This window comes from Passer montanus, unplaced genomic scaffold (genome assembly GCF_014805655.1).
Source record: "Passer montanus isolate IOZ18808 unplaced genomic scaffold, ASM1480565v1 scaffold10, whole genome shotgun sequence".
Classification (NCBI taxonomy): Eukaryota; Metazoa; Chordata; class Aves; order Passeriformes; family Passeridae; genus Passer; species Passer montanus.
In genome coordinates this window covers 27,115,720-27,135,249 of record NW_024356505.1, presented here as the reverse complement: position 1 = coordinate 27,135,249, position 19,530 = coordinate 27,115,720, and the positions used below count along the sequence as shown (strand labels likewise).

The 19,530-nt window shown below is 39.7% G+C and overlaps 1 protein-coding gene across 14 annotated transcripts in view; it reads right to left on the bottom strand.

Annotated features, from left to right (window-relative positions):
- Positions 1-19,530, bottom strand: part of KIAA1217 (KIAA1217 ortholog) — a 354,772-nt gene that overhangs the window by 99,269 nt on the left and 235,973 nt on the right. For 6 of the 14 annotated variants that reach the window (XM_039703559.1, XM_039703516.1, XM_039703525.1 and 3 more), the window contains one exon: positions 3,620-3,700. The exons of 6 other annotated variants lie outside the window; for them this stretch is intronic. In XM_039703559.1, the coding sequence (XP_039559493.1) occupies positions 3,620-3,700 (81 nt within the window). Of the gene's footprint in view, positions 1-345; positions 458-3,619; positions 3,701-19,530 lie in introns of those variants that run through there. 2 more of the 14 variants (XM_039703604.1, XM_039703613.1) reach the window with 2 other exon arrangements.

The following is a 19,530-nucleotide window of genomic DNA, read 5'->3' as shown; positions in this document are numbered from 1 at the left end:
CCAGCATCCGTGTTCTCCGGAGCTGAAGAGAGTGGGAGGGCAGCTGCCCACTTGCCGCATACAGATGCTGTAGGTGTTCATTATACTCTTCCCTGGTGACTGCTCAGGGACCAGCACACATCTCTAGCTTTCATTTCGCTATCTTGAACCCAAACTTTTCACTACTTTCTGTTGAATCAGCAACAACGAGTCACAAAGCCAGTTCCTTCTCACAAGCATCTCAGTTTGGTGACAATATGGATTTCTACGGTATGAATGGCCAGAATTATTTCCTGTTTGATAAGGAGAAACGCCTGAGCCATGGCTGCCCACCACCCTAGCACTGAAGCAAGGTACCCCACTTGCCTGGAGCCTCCTTGGCTGGGAGGCATGTCCTGCGCTGGGAGCTGCCCCTTCCGCAGCAGTGCCGGCCGCCTCCTGCCCCGGGCACGGGAGCGATGCCAGCCGGGCACAGAGCCCGCCCCCGCCACGGAGCAGAACAGCGCATTCGGTGTGCTGCCAGCCCGAGGTGCTGCCCAGAGCACACCTTCACGTGCTCTGAGAAAGGCAGGAAACAGACCCAGAAGAACTTTTCCAAGCAAGGTAAAGAAAGCATTCCTCCTCGCTCCCGTGGTGAATGAGGAGGGAAGACACCTCAGCCATCCGCACCTGTAATGCTCAGTCACAGCCACGCACTGCCCATCCTGACAGAGCCTGCATGCTCCAACGAGTGGACATTTTACTAAATTTGGTGAATTTATTGGAAGGTAAAACTCCTCTGCTTATGACAGGATCTTTATCTACTACTCTCTATTCACTGATGCTGACCCCAGTTTCTTCCACCTAGAGGTAAAAAAACATGTCTAATGATGGAACAGAGTTTATCTGCCATATTTTTAGGTTGTAATGATATTCAAGTCATCCTAAAAATCTGCACGTTTTCCCACGAGCTTTGCTAGCTCGTGTTGGTGGCCAGCTGCATGCTCCCTGCTGTGGCAAGCTGCCAAAACTCATTTCTTTTAATCCTGAGTGCTGTGAATCACCAAGCAGGACGTCCACAGGCTGTTCCCCTTTGGCAAGGCCATGGCTTGCTCTTCAGCGGGTTGATCCCCAGAGTGAGCAAAAAAAGTTTTTCATGAAACTCTGTTATAAATGACTAACATAAAACAACATTTTCCAACTTTATTTTTAAACTGTAAGCACCTAGATAAATTGAAACCTGTTTTTCAGGAAAGCTGTATGTCTTTAGTAAAGATATTCATTAGGAGCAATAAAAGCTGGAGGTGCTCAGCACTTATGCTGCCAGACCTCTTATTCAGATGTTTAATTGCAGGAACTTGCATTTGAAAATGCTGCCCTAAGGAACTCAACAGCCCGTCTAAGAGCAGCTTAATTGGTCCAGACAAGTCCAGACTGAAATATGCAACATGCTGTGGCATCTCTCTGGAATACGTGTAATATCAGAAAACCCCAAGCCATCCACATTGAAGCGTAAAAATATTGTGCAGTATGTTTCTGTCCAAATCCAAGGTTTTCTTTTTCTACAAACACCTGAGATTTGATGGTAGAAAGTGAAGTAAAATAACAGAGAAAACTATTAGTCACTCACTAATAAAAATCAATAAAAAGCAAGTCATACTTAATGAAAGAAACCTTTAAAGTAAAATAATTTATCTCTCCGCTTTATTCTAATCCTTTGTAACGTGAATAATTTATTCACACATGAGAGTCAAATTAAAAAAGCCACAGGTCACCTCACTATTTTTCCCTGCCAAGGCTTCTATGGGTAGGTCAATTTTCCTCAGACCAAAACTGCGTCTTTCACAGTCTCTGTCATATTCTTGCATCACAGCTTCAGTTTATTATTACTTTGTTTAAATAAGTTATCCATAAATTCCAGCCTGGACATCAGCATTTTTCTTAATTAAGACCTTATGGCAGTTTCAGTTGGAAGCTATTTATCTTTTCCCTCCTGAAAAACTCTACTGTGAAGTATTCACAACCCAGCACGACCCTTTGTTCCATCCAGGAGATGGCTGCGTTTCATCAGCAGTGGGTGAGGTAACTCCTACCTACACAATCCCCAAAATCGCCATGAGAACTGTGAAGATTAAAAGGGATGATTTAAACAAAAACTATCATTATGCTGATTAAAGGGGAAAGATCTTTACATGCTTAAAACCACATGCAAAAAACTAAGGAGGGGGTGTGAGGGAAGAATATATACCAGATGCCTAAATGTACCTAGGGGATAGTGAGTTCTGATTCAAGATTATTTACCCATCCCGGTTCCTCCCACACACGTCCCTAAGGAAAACAGGAGGAGGGTCTGTTTCTGTGGTGTCTGTTTCCCAAAGCAAAGGAACACCGTGCAGCGATCCTGGAGAAACCTGTTTTTCTGTATTTCTACAACCTGAGAAGGCGCTCTGCGTTAACATGCTATTTTTAAAATACCCGAAGAAAAGAGCCAGGGGCAGGAGGGCCGGCGAGCGAGGTCAGCGGGCAGGGTGTGCTGCCGCCCGCCGCAGCGCTGCTCGTCCCGGGCCATTGTCCCTGCTGGGGGCTGGCAGCACACCCACACCACCGACTTAATTTTAGCCTCTACTCGTGGAAGTAAACGTGCTGAAGCACTTACGAGAGCTTGTTGCTCTGGCACCTAGGAGAGTTACGGGGCTGCCGCAGGACACAGGCTGTAGGAGCTTCTGCTGTTCGTCTCTCCCAGCTCGTCACCTTGCTCTGCTCCTCGTTTTTCCCTCCCTCGAGGCCACCTTGGCGAGGGAGGAGAAACCTTCCTGCCCTCCGCACCTCAGCCTCTCCCGCCCTTCCCTGTGGTCCCGTGTTTATTGGCCTCCTTAAATCCTGAGAGGGAACCACAAATCAGGTGCAAATGAGCTGTGCCTGCTGCGAGCCCTCGCTCCCGGCTCCCCCGCGTTATCTTGGGGCTGTCATGATTGCGCTCTGGGCTGCAGCAGCAGCCGTGCAGAGGCTCCTCTGGTGTGCATGACAAGGCCTGTACACACTCACTGCCTCCCTGGGGGAAAAAAAGGGTAGCTGCTGTAGACATCCATTCTGCATGGCGTTACAAGCCTTCTAGAAATGGAAGAGAAGCTCAACAGGATGAAAGGTGAGATACAGGTGACTTCAGAGGTACACTGTGCATATAAGATAATTCTGCAAGTTGCAGAACTAAGATTTTTTTTTTGCATGCTCAATACAAAAATATTACTGCTCTGCCCACAGAGCTGTCCTTAATTTTGCAGCAAGTTCCTAAGCCAGTTCCAAGTATGTATATAAAAGAAATGTAAAGCTGCAATTGGGACAGCGTTTAGGAATCACTTCTCAAGGACCTCCCACTGAATTCTGGTGGATTTCAGAGCCTCTAATACAAGAGCTTAATGTCTGTCATGCCATTAAAGGAAAAGTCAGAATTAAAAATATTGTCAGAGGACGCACATGCATCACACTCCCATATGCAATTAATCCATATGCATAATACTTCATTGCTGTGAAATACAGAGAGACAAAGCATGCAGATTCATATTTATTTGAGAATTTTAGTTGTGAAGCAAGACACACACAATTAAAGGGTAACAAACTCAATTCACAGCAGAGTGCAGAAAAAAGAAAGTACAGTACTAACTCTCTGAGAGGATTCAATTTTCATCATGTACCTTTGAATGTCAAGTTCTGAATGAAGGGAGACCAACATGCACTGCAAAACCTGTGGATCAAAGAGAGAAAAGAAGGGGAGGGGGAGAGATAATTGTTAACAGGAAAAGAAAAAGGAGAGCAATAGAAATTTAAAAAGAGTAATGTGTACATACTGAAAGTATACTGAATAAAGGAAGAGAAGAGAGAAGCACTGAAAAACAATGAAGGAAATGCACATGTGGCAGACAACAATACGCTCTATCAATACTTAATGGCCAATATTCTCAGAACTCTTGCTGAACTCAGTTCAGATGTGCTACATGTGGTTGTATGTCAAAGAAACAAAGATGTTCTAATATAAAAGTTAATGGCTGAAAGCTGAGTCATAGAAATTCATACATACATATATATATACATATATATAAACCACAACTGACAAGTAACAAAACATTTCTTCCTGAGAAATGATACAGCTCTTGGCTAGAATTAGCAGCAGTCATTACACTTTTGTGTTCATTTCACACTTACTACAGGGACATGGAATCCTTCAAGCAGAATGAGAAATACTGTGTAACTTATGAGTAACCACAACTTAAAAAAGAATAAGAGAAACTATGGTATGAATAAAAAGTCTTTGCCAATCACATCTCTCCTTAAAATTCTACCTCTGATCTTGAACCCTAAGAATGTGAGAATTTGCTAAAAGGGTTTTAAGGGCCAAAAAAACCCAAACATTTTTTTCTCCAACACATGAACGAGATGCTAATTGGAGGGGAAATTGCCTACTGCTGTTTCAGTTCACAGAGGTACATGTCCTGTATTTTCCTTAATCTTCATTTGTGGGTAAGGAGATTTTTGCAGAGTGGTCTAAAAAAACCTTCTCTAAGCAATCAATTCCTCCTTCAACAGAGTCAGGCTCCCACAACTGCTGCTTCCCAGTTCAGAACATACAGCTATTCATACCAGGCAAAGAAATGCAACTGCTTTGACAACAAGGACGTCATTGTTAAAGAATCTTATTTAACAAGTAATTATAATGCCAACATCACAATTAAGAGAGTAATTCAAAAAATCTTTTGAATTTTACAAACCCAGAGGATATGAGCATGTGAGAGCCGATTCTGGGGATGAGATAAGCAGCTTATAAGTATGCTATAATTTTTCATGCTTTTGTCCATTGGATACTTTGGAAGGGCAGTACCATTTTATTTTAAAGAGAACAATAGATCATTTTTCTCCCTATGATACCTGCATAATTTAGAATTGTTCAAGTAAAATGTGATTTTTACAAATAAGCTATTTATGCAAACACAGTACAAATTAAATGTAGCCTTCCGGCAACAACTGGAAACATTCCAGTTCCAAACCACAAAGACAAAACAGTCTGTTGCTAATGTCTCGGTAATACTGAAACTGTACTGGAGTTTTTCATGTTTTTATAATGTTACCACCCCACATATGCAAACCTGAGAAACGCTCCTTAGCTTTTATTAAACAATTCTCTTTAAAAAGAAAAAAGAGAAAAGGGTTGTATAAGACCAAGTCCCTTCTCAATGCCAAACACAGAAGACTTCCAAGCAAAAAAAATCATCCTGAATGTTTGCTTGCCATTCAGGCATCATTACACATCAAGAACACACGTCAGAAGGGACATTACTCTGCCCAATGGCAGCATTAAAAGTGTGCAACAGTCACCATTCCTAAAGCCATTGCATAGGATCAACTTGAGCTACTTAGTTTCTCAAACCTTGTCACCTCATGGAGGTGTCGATTATGTCACTTTTCTCTGGACTCTCCTAGTCCCAAAGGAAGTGAAACATCAATTCTGACCTCAGAGTGGGTAAGGAAATGAGGATGCTTGAGGTAACCTGCAATACTTCTCACCCTCAATCCAGAGAAATCTCTAGCCCTTGCCCTTCTCTCATCACAATACAGTATTTATTTTAAAGCAAGTAGATAAATGAAGATATGCAGTTAAAATACATAAGATGGGTCCACCTTACATCCAGAAGTCTCTCCTTCCTCCTGCAGGAATTGATTTGAAATCATATGGATATGCTGCTGGATTAGGAGCTAGTGTTCTCTGAATAAACACAGCCTTGCAGGAAAAAAAGAACTACTCACAAATACAGAACCACAACAGCAGTGCAGCAGGAGGCTTCTTCTACTCCTGCATAAGGCAGCACCAGGAGACTAACAAGGCGTCTGTGGTGTTGTGTAGCAAACTTCAGATCTCCTAAAGAAGATCCAGACATGCCAGTGTGGGAGAAATATAATTAAGACCATTACTGCAGCCCACGTAAAGACCTTATTATGAATGAAATTTGAAGACATTTGGGTCTGAATCCAAACCTGAAGCATGGCTTCCTTTGGACATTTCCAAAATATTTCTTAACTGTCTGCATTTCTCTCCAAACTCAACACCACACTGATGCCTTCATCAGCACTCCACTAACCTCAGGGGTATTTAAAGATGGAAACCAATAATAATCTCTTTTTTCCTTTACTTCTGGATTGTAGAGGAGTATGATTTTTTCCATCTATCAGCATGCATATGGATATATATAGTCCACAATGATGGGAAATGAATCCAAGGAGAGCTTTCCAATTTCCAAATGCAGCAAGGGCTGCAATCTCTCGACTCCAGGGACAGGTTTCTGGGACAATCTCCTGTCTTCTGCTTCCCTCACCAACTCAGTCATTGTTCCAGAAAGATGAGGCATCAAAACAAATATTCAGCATGAGGAGAGAAACAGGATGTTGGAGCAAATCCCACACAAGATTAAAGAACTCTGGACTTCACTTACTAAGAAATAAAGAACTATAGAGTGCAGAACACTCAACTAACATGCTCTGAGCAACCTCTGCTGGCCAGCAGATAGGATCCCATGCCTTCTCCTAAATGGAGCTGTACAAAGCCTGTGATTTCATTTTCATCTATGAGTGCAGATCCTTAATTGGCTTGAATGAACATTACTTGACCAGCTCAAACAGTGCAAGGAAAACCTGTGAAAGGTGGGCCCGTCACTTCCCAAGGAGATGGAAAAAGACTGGGATTTCCACTTTCTGTTAACCAAATACCCTCAGAGCACAGAGGCTCCTGTTGAAACAAGTGTTATGCTTTTATGAGTTGTGGAAGCAAATAGAATACAAGAGGCACCAATGCTTGTACATGTTGGACTGGCATGCAAAGAAACAGATTAATACAAGCAGATGGGCATATAAAAGTAATACATAGAAAATCAACAAAAGAGCATAAGTAGTTTCCTGTGGAAAAAGGTGGAAAATACTAGAGGCCAAGAAGAGTAGAAGCTGGGGCTGGAACACAACACACAACTAAGAAACAGTTGCAGAGTGTCACTACTGGCATGTATGAGCAGGAAGGGGTGTTACATTTGAGAAAATTTTGGGAGCCAGACATCATTGTAATGAGAAGAGTACCAGAGACAAAGGAAACAGCTGCAAAACATGTTGCTTTTGAACTTTAAACCTAAATGGAGCAAGTGGTGGCCCTGGAAATGGGTGTAGAAGGCTAAGAGTCATAGGAGGAAAGCAAAGTTTTCCAGGAATGTGCTGAATGTCATCAAACAAAGACATAAGAAAAGTCTGGTGAATACCACTTGTAGTGCCCAAAGGAACACGCAGCAGTTTAGGGAGGACAAGGATTAATACCCTGAGGCTGACTGACTGTATTAGTCATTATCCCGGGGCCCTCAAAACAAGGGTGAATGAACTGCAAGTCTGCCTTGTGGGATCTGCTTGCTAAGCAGATCAAAGGAGTGTATTCACCATTTTAAGCAGGATCAGACCTGTTGAACACTGAAATTCTAAGTCTCCAGAGGAAAACACAGATGCTTGAGACATTTGTGTTGATGATTTAGTAGGAGACATCTGTCCCCCTGAGTCAGTCTGAAATAATGTCACAGAAGGGTGTTAAGAGCACAATGTGCTCCCTCCGCAGGAATGCAGCACTGCTGTTCTGGCTGGCAGTGACATACAAGCTGAAATGCCTTTTCACTGGCAGTACTGCAGCAGAGGAGCATTTTAAGTTTTCCCCTTTTTTCAGTCTGTGTAATATGCCCTTGATTTATGCTTCTGATGGATTTCCAAAAGGAAGTCCTTACAAAAGCAGAATACATTAAACACATTACATTTATCATGCGTCACCCAGGAAGATGACACTGATGTTGAGAAAGCAAGCAGCTAAAATCAGAGAAATACAGGAGTACAGAGTGAAGCAAAGGGGGGCTAAGCCAGGACCCCAGGACATTAGGATGACAATTTGTGTTCCTTGGGTTTACAGTCTCTGGGTGAAATCCTGCAGAGACATGCAATCAGCTGAAGCTGCAGGGAAATGATAATCAGAACACAAAGGGCTTGAGATGAGTATGTAGATGATGATATACAACTAAATGAGATGCTGACTCATAAGTCCTCTAAAACAGCTTGAAACTGAAGGAAGGAAATGAGGATCAACTGCCTATTTCCTGTGCGCAATGGTTTTGTGGGGAGGATGCGAGAAAATGGTGTTTCTCAACAATGCTGGGATGGGAAAAAGTGAGGATAGTAACTCAGCTGGGATCAGGCCAAAGAGGTTCTTCCAACAGAAAAGTTAAGCACACAAGTATCTGCCAAAGAAGGGAAAGGGTGAAGCCTTTAATCACATGAAAACACAGTCAATGTACAGGATCAACTGCAGCGAGCTACACAGCACTTAAACAACTGCGGGGGTGAGGGGCGACACTCGTGGTGATGGCCAATGACAAATGGTGCTAAAGGAAGCATGGAAACAAAAAAAAACCCCGAAATTCAAACCAGGAATGCACTCAGAGAGATAGCAAAGGAAGAGGTCTGCACAAAACGTTATGACTTCTTATGTTTCAAGATTTCCATTTTCCAGGACACTCTACATCCACATATCCCTCAAGCTGCATACACTCTTTGACTCAAAGTCATTGAACAGTACAGCTGAAAATGACGTATGTTAACCAGGCAAACTATTTTGGTTTTAATTTCCAAACAACAACAACAAAAAAAAAAGGGTCTTCTCTTCATTGTTGATTTCCTCTTCCTCACAGTTCTTGTAAAAAATAGCTAAAACTTTGTGTTTCATTTTAGTGAGGATTAAACTATTATTTTATATAATTTCATTTAATATATATATATAGTAAATTTTAAAAGCAAACACCCAGAACAAGGAAAAAAGTCTCAGGGGAATTCAGATCACAGTCCAAATTATACTTTTTCAGAGATAGAAAATATTTACACCTTTAAAGTAAAAAATAGTCTGGTATTCACAGGGTTCACAATTTCTCCAGGGTCACAAAGCCTTCTCCATTTTCTTGTTTCTCCACCCATGTAGAGTTGCTGTTTTGAAACACCTTATTTTTGCACTGCCTCAACATAACTACAGTATTGTATCTGTACTCCAGTTCCCATACAATAGCAAAGGAAAATGTAACTTTTTGTTCATCTTAGATGACTTTTCAGGCTAGTGTTCTTTAAGCAAGAACCTGCAGGGTATTGTATATTTCAGTGTTGGCTTTATGCTTTAAGTATATAATTAAACATATAATTAGGAATAATCATAGGAAAAAATCCATTAGGCTCTTTTCATTAATGAAGTTAGGCATGAATAGATTGTTTGGTTGCTCTTGGGGCCTAGCACCTACAGAGGTGGGGGCTTATCAGACTCTACTCTTTCCACATTTCACATAAAAGTAACCAAGACAATACATAAAATATATTCTTCCTGTATTTATGATTTGTCTGTCCCCCCCTACAGAATTTAAGTAGCACTCTGCAGTGCAACATACAAACCCAGACTGGTTGGTGCAGGCTGAAGAAAATTCAATGACTGGTCCTAATTCCTCTGAGGTAATCTGAACCTGATTTGAATCCATGAACCTGCACTTTAATCAGTCCTTTGTGATGTAAAATTCTATATGCGAAAAGCCTCCATTGTACAGACCTGGAAAACTGAAGAAACATTGGCTGAAGATCTCAAACTTGGCTGCCTAATGAGGCTTACAAGTTTTCAAGGAGGTATTTCCCTGTGCCTCCTACTAATTCTGGTAAGATTTGCATGAAACAGACCAATTTTCAGTTAGTGGATCAATTGGGAGTTTTCAGCCACTGACATGTAATATCTGAGATAGCCAACAATTTAAATATGGATTCAGAGACTAAACTTAACTGAGTGTCAAGAAGATTGTTTACAATTTTTCTATATTTTTCCCCACTGTTGGAAATTGGGAAAATTAGACAAATGCAGTATTTTGGTTTCCAACAGTGTATCTCTGCTATTATTCACTCCCTTCCTCCTATCATTATCATCTCTTCTTGGAATCACAATATATTGCTGAAGATAAACAACAAAAAAATATTATAAATCTTTATAAAGGAATAAAGAAACAATGATGACCTAAGAAGGAAAAGATTTTCATGAGTTGTCTCCAGTATTTTGAAAAGTAAGAATAATAGAGAAAATGTGATGTTTAAAGAACATAGCTGTTTCTCTCTCTCATTTTTCTGTGGTATTTTTCTCCCAACTTTATTTAAACAACTGGCTGACCTGGTTATTCATACAACAACCATCACTGAAAAGCACAGTATGGTGTATGCAAGAACAACTGATAGTCTACTGAGAACAACATCCTCTGAAATGCAGGAAACTGCATGGACTTGTCATCTTTCATTGCTTAGACTTAATAAGTTCTTGCTTTTGGACTTCAATTTTTGGCTTTCAATATTGATTAAATGTACCTATTTTTTTAGGCTGTGATCTGCTTATCCATTTAAACCTGATAAAAACTACTCAAAGTGGTAAAAATTTGAATTACTTCCAATTCAAAATTATAAGGTTACAGGAGTTGCTCCCCCGCCCCCCCCCCCAAAAAAAAGGTATTTACACAGAAGACAGTATAAACAAAAATGTCTGCACACATTTTGTTCCACTTTCTTGCTGTGTACTTCCAGAAGAAAAAACAACTTTAATGGACAGGTTTGCTAATAACCTAAAGCCCACAACTCCAAATGATGGTGTCAGCCAAGAAGCATCATTTGAACTACTGCCCTGGACAACTTTAGAATGGGGTTTATGCAGGAGAGTACCTGCCTGTCAGGATGCCTACCTCCTTTTCTGCCCAGCTTTTATGAAAAAACAAAACCTACTTCAATGCTATGCCTCAAAGCTCTTGATTACTTTTAAGAAAGTAAGTTGTAGAGCAGAAACAATTTAGAGAACACTCGTCGAGGGTAACCTGGGTAAGAAAAATCAATGGAGAACTGCAGTGGCAACCTCATATTTTGGCAAGTCTTACCAAGTATTTCTGAATATACTAAAGCATTAGGAAATTTAATTAGAATTCCCTTGACCACAGAGAAATGGGTGAATAACTTTGATCCAATCCTAGCTTTCTATGGTCTGAGAGTTAACAAGCTTTGGTTCCCATTTCAGTCATAAAACCACTTTTCCTGTCCTTGGCCCACCATGTACAACAGAACTCACAGTACCTTTTTACCTTACATGGCTTCTGCAATAATTAACTCATGAACAGTTTCCAGCACACTGCAGGGAAAACTGCTACAGAAAAGTATTACATTTATACACCACATTAAGTTTGCTCTTAACCTCTTGTAAGGATCACTGTCTTAGCACAGTAGGAAGGTTTTGCTAAGCAGTCTCCTACATTTTCCCTTAGAACACCTAAAACTTTGAACTACAACATCAAACGTAAAAAGCCTACCTGTTTTATGATTAACTGAATTTATTATCTTCCATTCTTTCTTAAACACATACTTGTCATCTGCACAATTACAAGAGAACTATGAGCTCAGAAATGCCTTTGTGCAGCATACACCAGCTTACAACTGAATAGTCAGAGAGTAATTAGAGTGGAATCCAGGAGAATAAATCAGTTTTACTATCTCATAATATCAGTTATCTCATATAAGTGAGACAGATAAATATCAAGTACATATAATGTTACACACAAACGGTGAGATTCTGCAAGGTCCCAAGTGATTCCCATTTTTTATGCAATCAGATATCACTGCTATGATGCTAGGGGCTAATTATCTCCAGCCAACTTTAGGCTGTGGAAAATTATTGTGACATCACTATTGCAAAGCAACACTTTAAGTTTTCATTGGTAAGAATATTTACATATTAATTTAATTTTAAGATTTATATATAGATAGTCAAACACTATATATTGTTCAGACGTCTTCATTGCAATACATTTTATTATGTACTTCAAAACTTTTTTCTTAAAATTATCTTCTCACACTTAAGGCATACAGTGTAAACTCAATAATAAACAAACCATAACACCAGCCCATTAATCAGACATGTCAGTTTAAATATATCCTATTTGGGAACAAAAGCAAATGCTACTGGCTTTATAAACCTTACAGAACAGGGAACAAAGCTAGAGTTGGATTTCAGAAGTTGATGTCATCATTGTTCACAAGCCAACACAGGCTTTAAAACTGAAAAGAATCTACAGTATATAAAATAGTTTCCAACTTGTAAGAGGCCAGGCTGCTCACCAGTGGATAATAATCTGTAGTAGAGTTTAGGCTTTTTTCCTGAGGACAACCTGGGGGAGGGGATCTAACACATTCAGGCAGAACAGAATGTGCAATTCTGTATTCTTATGTGCTGTAAAGAGAAATGTCTTTCTAAAATCTCATTTACTTGTATTGTGCATACCTTCTCTTCAAATGCTTAAACATTTCACAAGTTGGGATCTTTACACAGAACACCTTTGTTCCCCAAAAACCTTTCTGGCTACAGTGCTAGCATCATTCTTAAATGACAAAGTATCAAAAATTAGGAGAAAACAAGTCTAATATCCCTGAACGTCTTCAAGGACAGGCTGGATGGAGTTCTGAACAACCTGCTCTACTGGAAAGTTCCCTACCCATAGCAGGAGCTTGGAACCAGATGATCTTTAAGGTCTCTTCTAACCTAAACCATTCCATAATTAGTATGAGCCAATAGATATCTTTTCTGCATATCAGAGAGAGGTGCAGTGACAGGAGTATGTACATTTGAATTTTCTCTTTCATGATTTAGTTTTCTTTCAGAACATATATACATTTTAGAACACAGTATCCTTAGAACTGCTGAAAATTTACCAAATCAAATCCTAAAACTCTGAAATTAAATAAACGTTAGTAGACAAAACCAGATGAGCAGTACATAGCTTCTTCTGCTCTTTTGTGACTATTCATTACTCAGTGCCTTCCCTCTCCTAAATTTAGCAAAAGAAAATGTTATCTGTTCAAACGAAAAAGGGTATACACAAATATTTGAAAAAACTGTCTCAGTTTCTTCTAATTACATGGCACACAGCCCCTAATAGCCAATAAATACTGTAGACAGAACATAATGTAAGTTTGTACTTGAGATTATCAATTTGCCTGGTTACTGATACTGCTGAGAGCATGTCTTGTGAGTTATAAGTATGCACACAGAAGGAATCCTGACTCCACAGAAGCTCATGGAATGTGTTTTAGTACAGGCATCCCTACAGGTTATCATCTTTAAGTGTCTTTAAGCCTCAAAAACAGATTTGAAAGATTCAAAGTGAAGAAATAATGGGCTCTAATGTACTGTTCATGAAGGAATCCGAGACTAATTTGCTTTCCAGCAGGTGATTCTGTAGGACTTAAAAAGCAAAACATACTGGCAGTGGTCTTCTAAGATGTGTCTGAACATGGATGAAGGTGCCTGGTCTTGCGAAAATAAATGTGTTCATAGACTCTACAGATACTCCATTGTAGCTTTGCTCCTGGTGTTTGCTGTTGGTCTTGGTGTTATCTTGGAAACTAGAAAATAATTCCTATTTTGGCCATGGAGCAATACTTACGTTTTTTGGGTCTGTGTCCCTCATCCTTCCCTTTTCTGTTTGTTAGATGAAAATATAACTTGTTTCTTCAAACAGCAGTGAAATGTATATTGTCTATGTACAATCATCAAGGCCTTCTATTCTCTGATACAGTTTTTAGCAAGGAAAACTCTGTGCTGGCAGCTTACAGCATCTAAGTGTGCACTGCAGAGGTGCATATTTTCCCTTGAGTGTCCTCAAGAGATTAACTTCTGGCATGCACTGGTATCAATTCTGATTGAGAGAAATCATGACCCTGAGATATAATCAGCAGTACTATCCTATTCAGCATGCTGTTCACAACATAAAGTGATGACAGGCATCGTTGTTCCCAGAAATAATATCCAGGCTGACCAGCTAGAAAACATAGATCTTACACTCATCCACCCAGAAAGGAGATTCAAAGATGGTTTATGTGGGAGATAATAGTTGTATGACAAATATTCCATTCTATAGGATTTTATATTTGATTGCTGCAGAAGAGAGACTGAGAAACTTTTTTTTTTTGTTTGGGTTTTTTTTTTTTTTTTTTTTTTTTGTTTTGTTTTGTTTTTTTTTTGTTTTACCTGAAGGTTCTGGGCTAAAGTAATTCAAAATGGAAGAGGTACTCTGATTTGATGAACTCAAAAGGAAATACTGAGTTCTTATGAAGACATGAACATATTCAAGAGTTCCATTCACACTGATAGTGTTACTCCATTATCCCTTTAACCCTCTTAAAAGAGTTCCCATCCTCAATCATTTTTCTCTACTTACTGAAATTATCAGAGGTATTATTTCTCTATTTCTAAAAGTCAAACAGAAAACCCAGTCTGACAATGAAGGTGGATTAAGGAGAATTCTGTGAAAGCAGATGTTGCAGGGAGTTCACTGAAGGTTATGTAGTGTAAGAAAGCCAAGTGGAAAAAAAATCCAGTGGATGATCATATCTGCCCTGACATGCATTGACTGAGCTTTCAGTTCTGTTTATCTCAGGAACTGAATAAATGGCCAGTAATTTCAATAGTGTCCAATAAGGCAAGGGTGTAAGTTGTACAATGATGCTGAAAGAAATAAGATTATATTTTATTTTTCTGAAGGAACACTGAATTCTAAAAAGAAATAATAATTTGATAATTTCAGAGCTATTAGTAGATAATTTTATGTCATATATCATTCTGCCAGAACTCTAACAGAAGAAAGTAGGGCACAAGAATCCAGCAGCAGCAATACCTAGATGTCTCTTCTGATTCACTGGTGTAATTCAAGAAATTGATGATTCCACAGACTCCTTTGGAATGTGAACTGAGGGACTGTTTCTTGATGTTAGAAGTAATGGTTTAAATTCTTTCACTATATCTATTACTTTTTCTTATAAATTTCATTTAAAGCTCCATGTCTGGAAAACTGAAAGCTTTTTAAGAGATTTCTCAAAGAGGAATTTCAGGTACTGGATGGTAATAATTGTTAGGACAGCATTTTGCTGTCCTAATTTCAGAACTCAAAGCTCTGAAGTTTAAATGCATGTGGCTACTTACAGAACATTGAGATAAGTCAGATTACATGATTTATAAATTAATGATCTAAAATTCTATAAAAATGCATTTTTCCTTTGAAAATGGAGACCCTTCTTTAGTAAAGGTTTGACTAATCATAGTGCATAGAGCTCCCCAACAGTATTGCTCATGCTGACCTTTACAAGGTAGCTTCTGTGCTGAAGGAAAACAGAAATTTCTTTCCCAGGAGAAATGAAAGGCAGACAGTAGAAAAATATGAAGAAGAAAACCCATAGGTGAACATAATCCAGAAAAGTATGCTTCTAAATTAACTACACATTATATTTTCTTCCTGAAAAGCAAATTAAAATTTTAAAAAATATGTTTGTGGGGCCTAAGAGTACAAAAAGCCTCACATATGTTTTCAGAAGCATTCTGTAGACAATTCTAATTCAATCTAGTTAACAGAACCTGCCTGTCTTGTTTGCATGAAATACCTAAAGGAAATGGAACAGAAACTGTTGTGAAACTGTGCAGCCCTCTTTTTATGGCTTGGTAAATTCTAGACAAATAATGACAACATATGGTCTAGAAAGAATCCTTATTAGATAGCATTTGAAATGGGGAGAGGGGAAGAGGGAACAAAACAGTACTCACCCTTTGAGACCTTTCTTCTGAGGATCTACAACAGACAGCAGCTTATTGAAGTCTGCAACTCCAGCTGCACCATTTATTGTGCAAGGACTGAGACAAAAGTGATACCATGGCCCAAGAAACATGCAGAACAGTTTGCAAACTCCTCTTACTTTGTCAAATATATACTCCAAGCAAGCAAGCAAGCAAACAAAAAAAGCCCTACCAAATGTTAACCTTCACAAGGTGAACAAACTGATTTTCAGACAGGCTCTCAAACTCTGCACCTCACATTAATAGGTGGGAAATGCCTGGTTTTGGCTGCAGGGATGATAAAGACAAGCAGCTATCAGCCACTTTGAACATCCTTGGCTCCTTGAAGCAGAGGCCATAAAAGTCAGTTCTGACTCAGATAAGCTGGCTACAGACCTCTCCTAAATTGCCCCACACTGGGCAGTCTGAAGGAGCACTGAGCAGTGGGAGCTCCAGCCACACATCCTTCACTTGCCTGGTGTCTCCTGTAGAGCTGCCTCTGCTCAAATCTCTGGTATTTGGCAAATCTCTGGTATTTTGGCAAATCTCTGGTATTCTGGCAAATCCCCAAGCAGCAACTTTTGCTCATTCTCAAGCTACCTGATTCATGTTGGTGCTGGGCAGGTCACCAAGCAAAACAAGGACCTCTGGCCCACAGCACAGGAGCTCTTCCAGTCCTGGCCTGTGTGATGGCACCTCAGCTACACTTGCATGCATTGCTGCACCCAGCACTGGGATGGCTTATAGGTGAAAAGTCTCTATGGCAATCTATGGGATGGACTGAGCTTCATTTGATCTGCAGGCAAGGAGAAGAAAAGTCAGGCACATGTGAAGAGTCTCTCTTCCTCTAGACTGCCACAAGCCATCAAAGGGACATAGCTAGGAATATGTGATTGACCTTACCTAGCCTTCACATAAATCTTACACATATAATCTTTTCCGAATGCTTTTAGTATTTGCCTTTTTGCCTAAAAGCAATAATAAAGCAGTATTTTAAAAGTGTATCACAAGATACTAAATCACTTGACAAATTCTTGAAAGTATCTGATCTTTTGGGGTAAGATAAAGTACATCTCTTCCACAGTCAAAACTGATGAGACCACAAAGAAGAGAAAGCCAGTAACTATGTAAACTGAAAAACCTTCCTGGTGGGTATGGAACAGTGGGATCAGGAAGGGCAACTCTTCCTTTAGTCACTGTAATTTGCAAAGGTTTCTTTGCCAGAAGGGGGTCTTCCACTTCTTTATCGTGGGAAGTGAAATAGCAATAAAAGTAAACTGATAAAGACCTGCAAAAATGGTATGCAAATTTCTGCAAGTAGAGTCACAACCTGCCACCTCAGAGTGCTGCATTCCTAATGCCTGAATCTGCTATTTCACAACATCCTGTATGAACAGCAAAGCACATGTCCAAATTGCAGCTCTCCATTCTGTGCATATTCTTTCTAGACTAGGCTTAACTCATTAGAACTAAGGAAAACTCCAGAGACAATTTATATTTCCTTCATCTGTTGGAAAAATAGAATCTTCACATGAAATCTTCTATCAGTGATTAGGAAAAAAAAATCTAGGAGGCAGAAATGGGATAGAATCCTTCTAGACTATTTTACAGTTGAAAATTGGCCAATTCAAAGAATAATTTTTAAAGCAAAAGACCATGCTTCATCTCTTTTCCAATTACTATTTTCTGGTTAGTAAGTAGGACCTCCCCACAGCTTTCCCAAGGCACTGTACTTTCAAAAACATTGTATTTTAGTAAACTTACTGGCAAAAGAAGCACATTTCAGTATGAAAGTATAAAAGGTTTGCCAATTATGTTTCAGGCTATCATACCTTTTCTTGATTTTCTTATGTTAACTGGAGTGGTGCAGAGGAGCACACAAAAATGCTTACTGTGAAGAACATGCTTTGCTAGGAGGAAGAAGTGAGCTATTCATACAGTCAAATTCATTGGTACAGAGCTGACGTGAAGTCTAAAGCACTAATGTTGTATTTCTATAAACTGGAAACAAAAGCTTGGAACTCTGAAAATAAGTAGCTTTAACAGTCTGATTTCTAGAACAAAGAGTCCTCAAAATGGCCTTAACTATTAATTATTCATTCGATGCCATAGAGAATAAAAAAAATATAATGCCCTCTGTCCCCAGGCTTTGCTTAGAATTTTCAGTGGTCATTTTGTTTCTGACAAAGAGGTCTCACACTAGTCAAGCAGTCAAATTCTGCTAGCCTAAGTCATGCTGAACAGTGATTAATCCTGCAGTAAATCTCTGTGAATTTCTAGCATTGAAAACAAACAAAAACAGAGCCAGAGTGCTAACAAGAAACCTCCAACTACTTTTAAGTAGGTGGAGGCACAGCTGGTGGTGTCAGATGTTCAGGGGATTTCTTCTGTATATTTTGTCTCCCAAGTTTTAGATCTGTATTTTCATTACTCACTGTTACCTTCATATTCTTCCCTCTATTTTCTTCAACTGGTGATTCTTATGGCCATGTCTTGCCCTACAATACTGTAAAGCCATGCAAAGTGAAGAAGTCACATGCATTTGGTGACTTGTGCATTCCCACAGACCACTGTGACAAGGAGTGAGGTCGCCACAGAAAGTAGCTCAGTGTCACAAGGCCTGTGAGAGTGACCCTGATTTTCAAAGCAAATTGCTACTTTCCATACCGATTCACCTTTGCTGGTAAATAAAGCCCTCATGCCAGCTGTGAGGAGGAGAATATACAATACCCAGCATTCCACACTTTGCAACACTCTGTTACCACTCTGAAGGCACATCCTGAACCATGGGAGCAAAGTGTCTGGGGAGGGAGATTCCCTTAAAAACTTTATTCCTGGTGCTGAATGCACAGGGTTATACAGGAGGGAGGGAGCTCAGCTAGTTTTGCCTGTAAGCCCTTCCAGAAGTGTTTGTGAGGAGGCCCCTAATTTGTAAAAGTTTCAACAAGCTGAAGGAGACACAGTGCACAGTGCTAATAATTCTGCTGAAATACTTCAGGTCTTCAGCAAGGCTGAATTATTCTGCACTGTGTCCCTCAAATGGTCTGAAACCTTCCATGTTTATATAATACCAGATACCCCTTCAGGCAAAGAGCACTCCACATTTCAAAGCAAAGTCAAATACCAAAAAATTATTCATTTGGAACCACAGGAAAAGTTCAGACATGTTACTGAGCAGATTTCACTGAAGGCTCTAATGATCTAATCAGGGGGACTTAATTGCATCTGGCTTTGAAACAAAGCCCAGTGCCCAAAAAGGAGAGGGTTTCTCTGCAGAGCAGTAGCAGCTCCCAGCCCTAAGAGGAACTGAAGTGAGAAAGGATCCACACAGCCCACAGATAACTCTTTGCAGAAGCTCCATTGTTGTAACAAGATCATCTGGAACTGCAAGCACAAACAACATGCCTATTTTTGGAAGTACACTTGATCTATTGCACATGTGGAGATCTGAACACCTTTTGAGAGGGAGAAAATTATGAGGTTATGAACATTTGCACAACAATTTGTTTAACAGCTCAGAAAACTCATGAATAATAATCTGGGCTAACCTTTTGGTAATCACTTTCTTCCTGCTATATAAAATGCATTGTTTGAAAACCATCATCATTGCTATCTTTTTTTCTGTGCTCCCTCTTCCCCAATATGTTCTTGTAATTACATTGCAACTGTGCTCTGAAGGATGACCTGAAGACAACTTTTGAAAATTCTCTTTGTAAATCTGTAAACAAAAAAATATAGAAAAACCCTGTGGTCCAAACAGCCCTTTCCATTGATTAAGGTGTAGAGTAGCACTGCTTTTATTTTAATTCAAAGGGTTTCAACAGTTCTTTGTTCGTATGACTATTTCTCCGGTCTGCTACCCT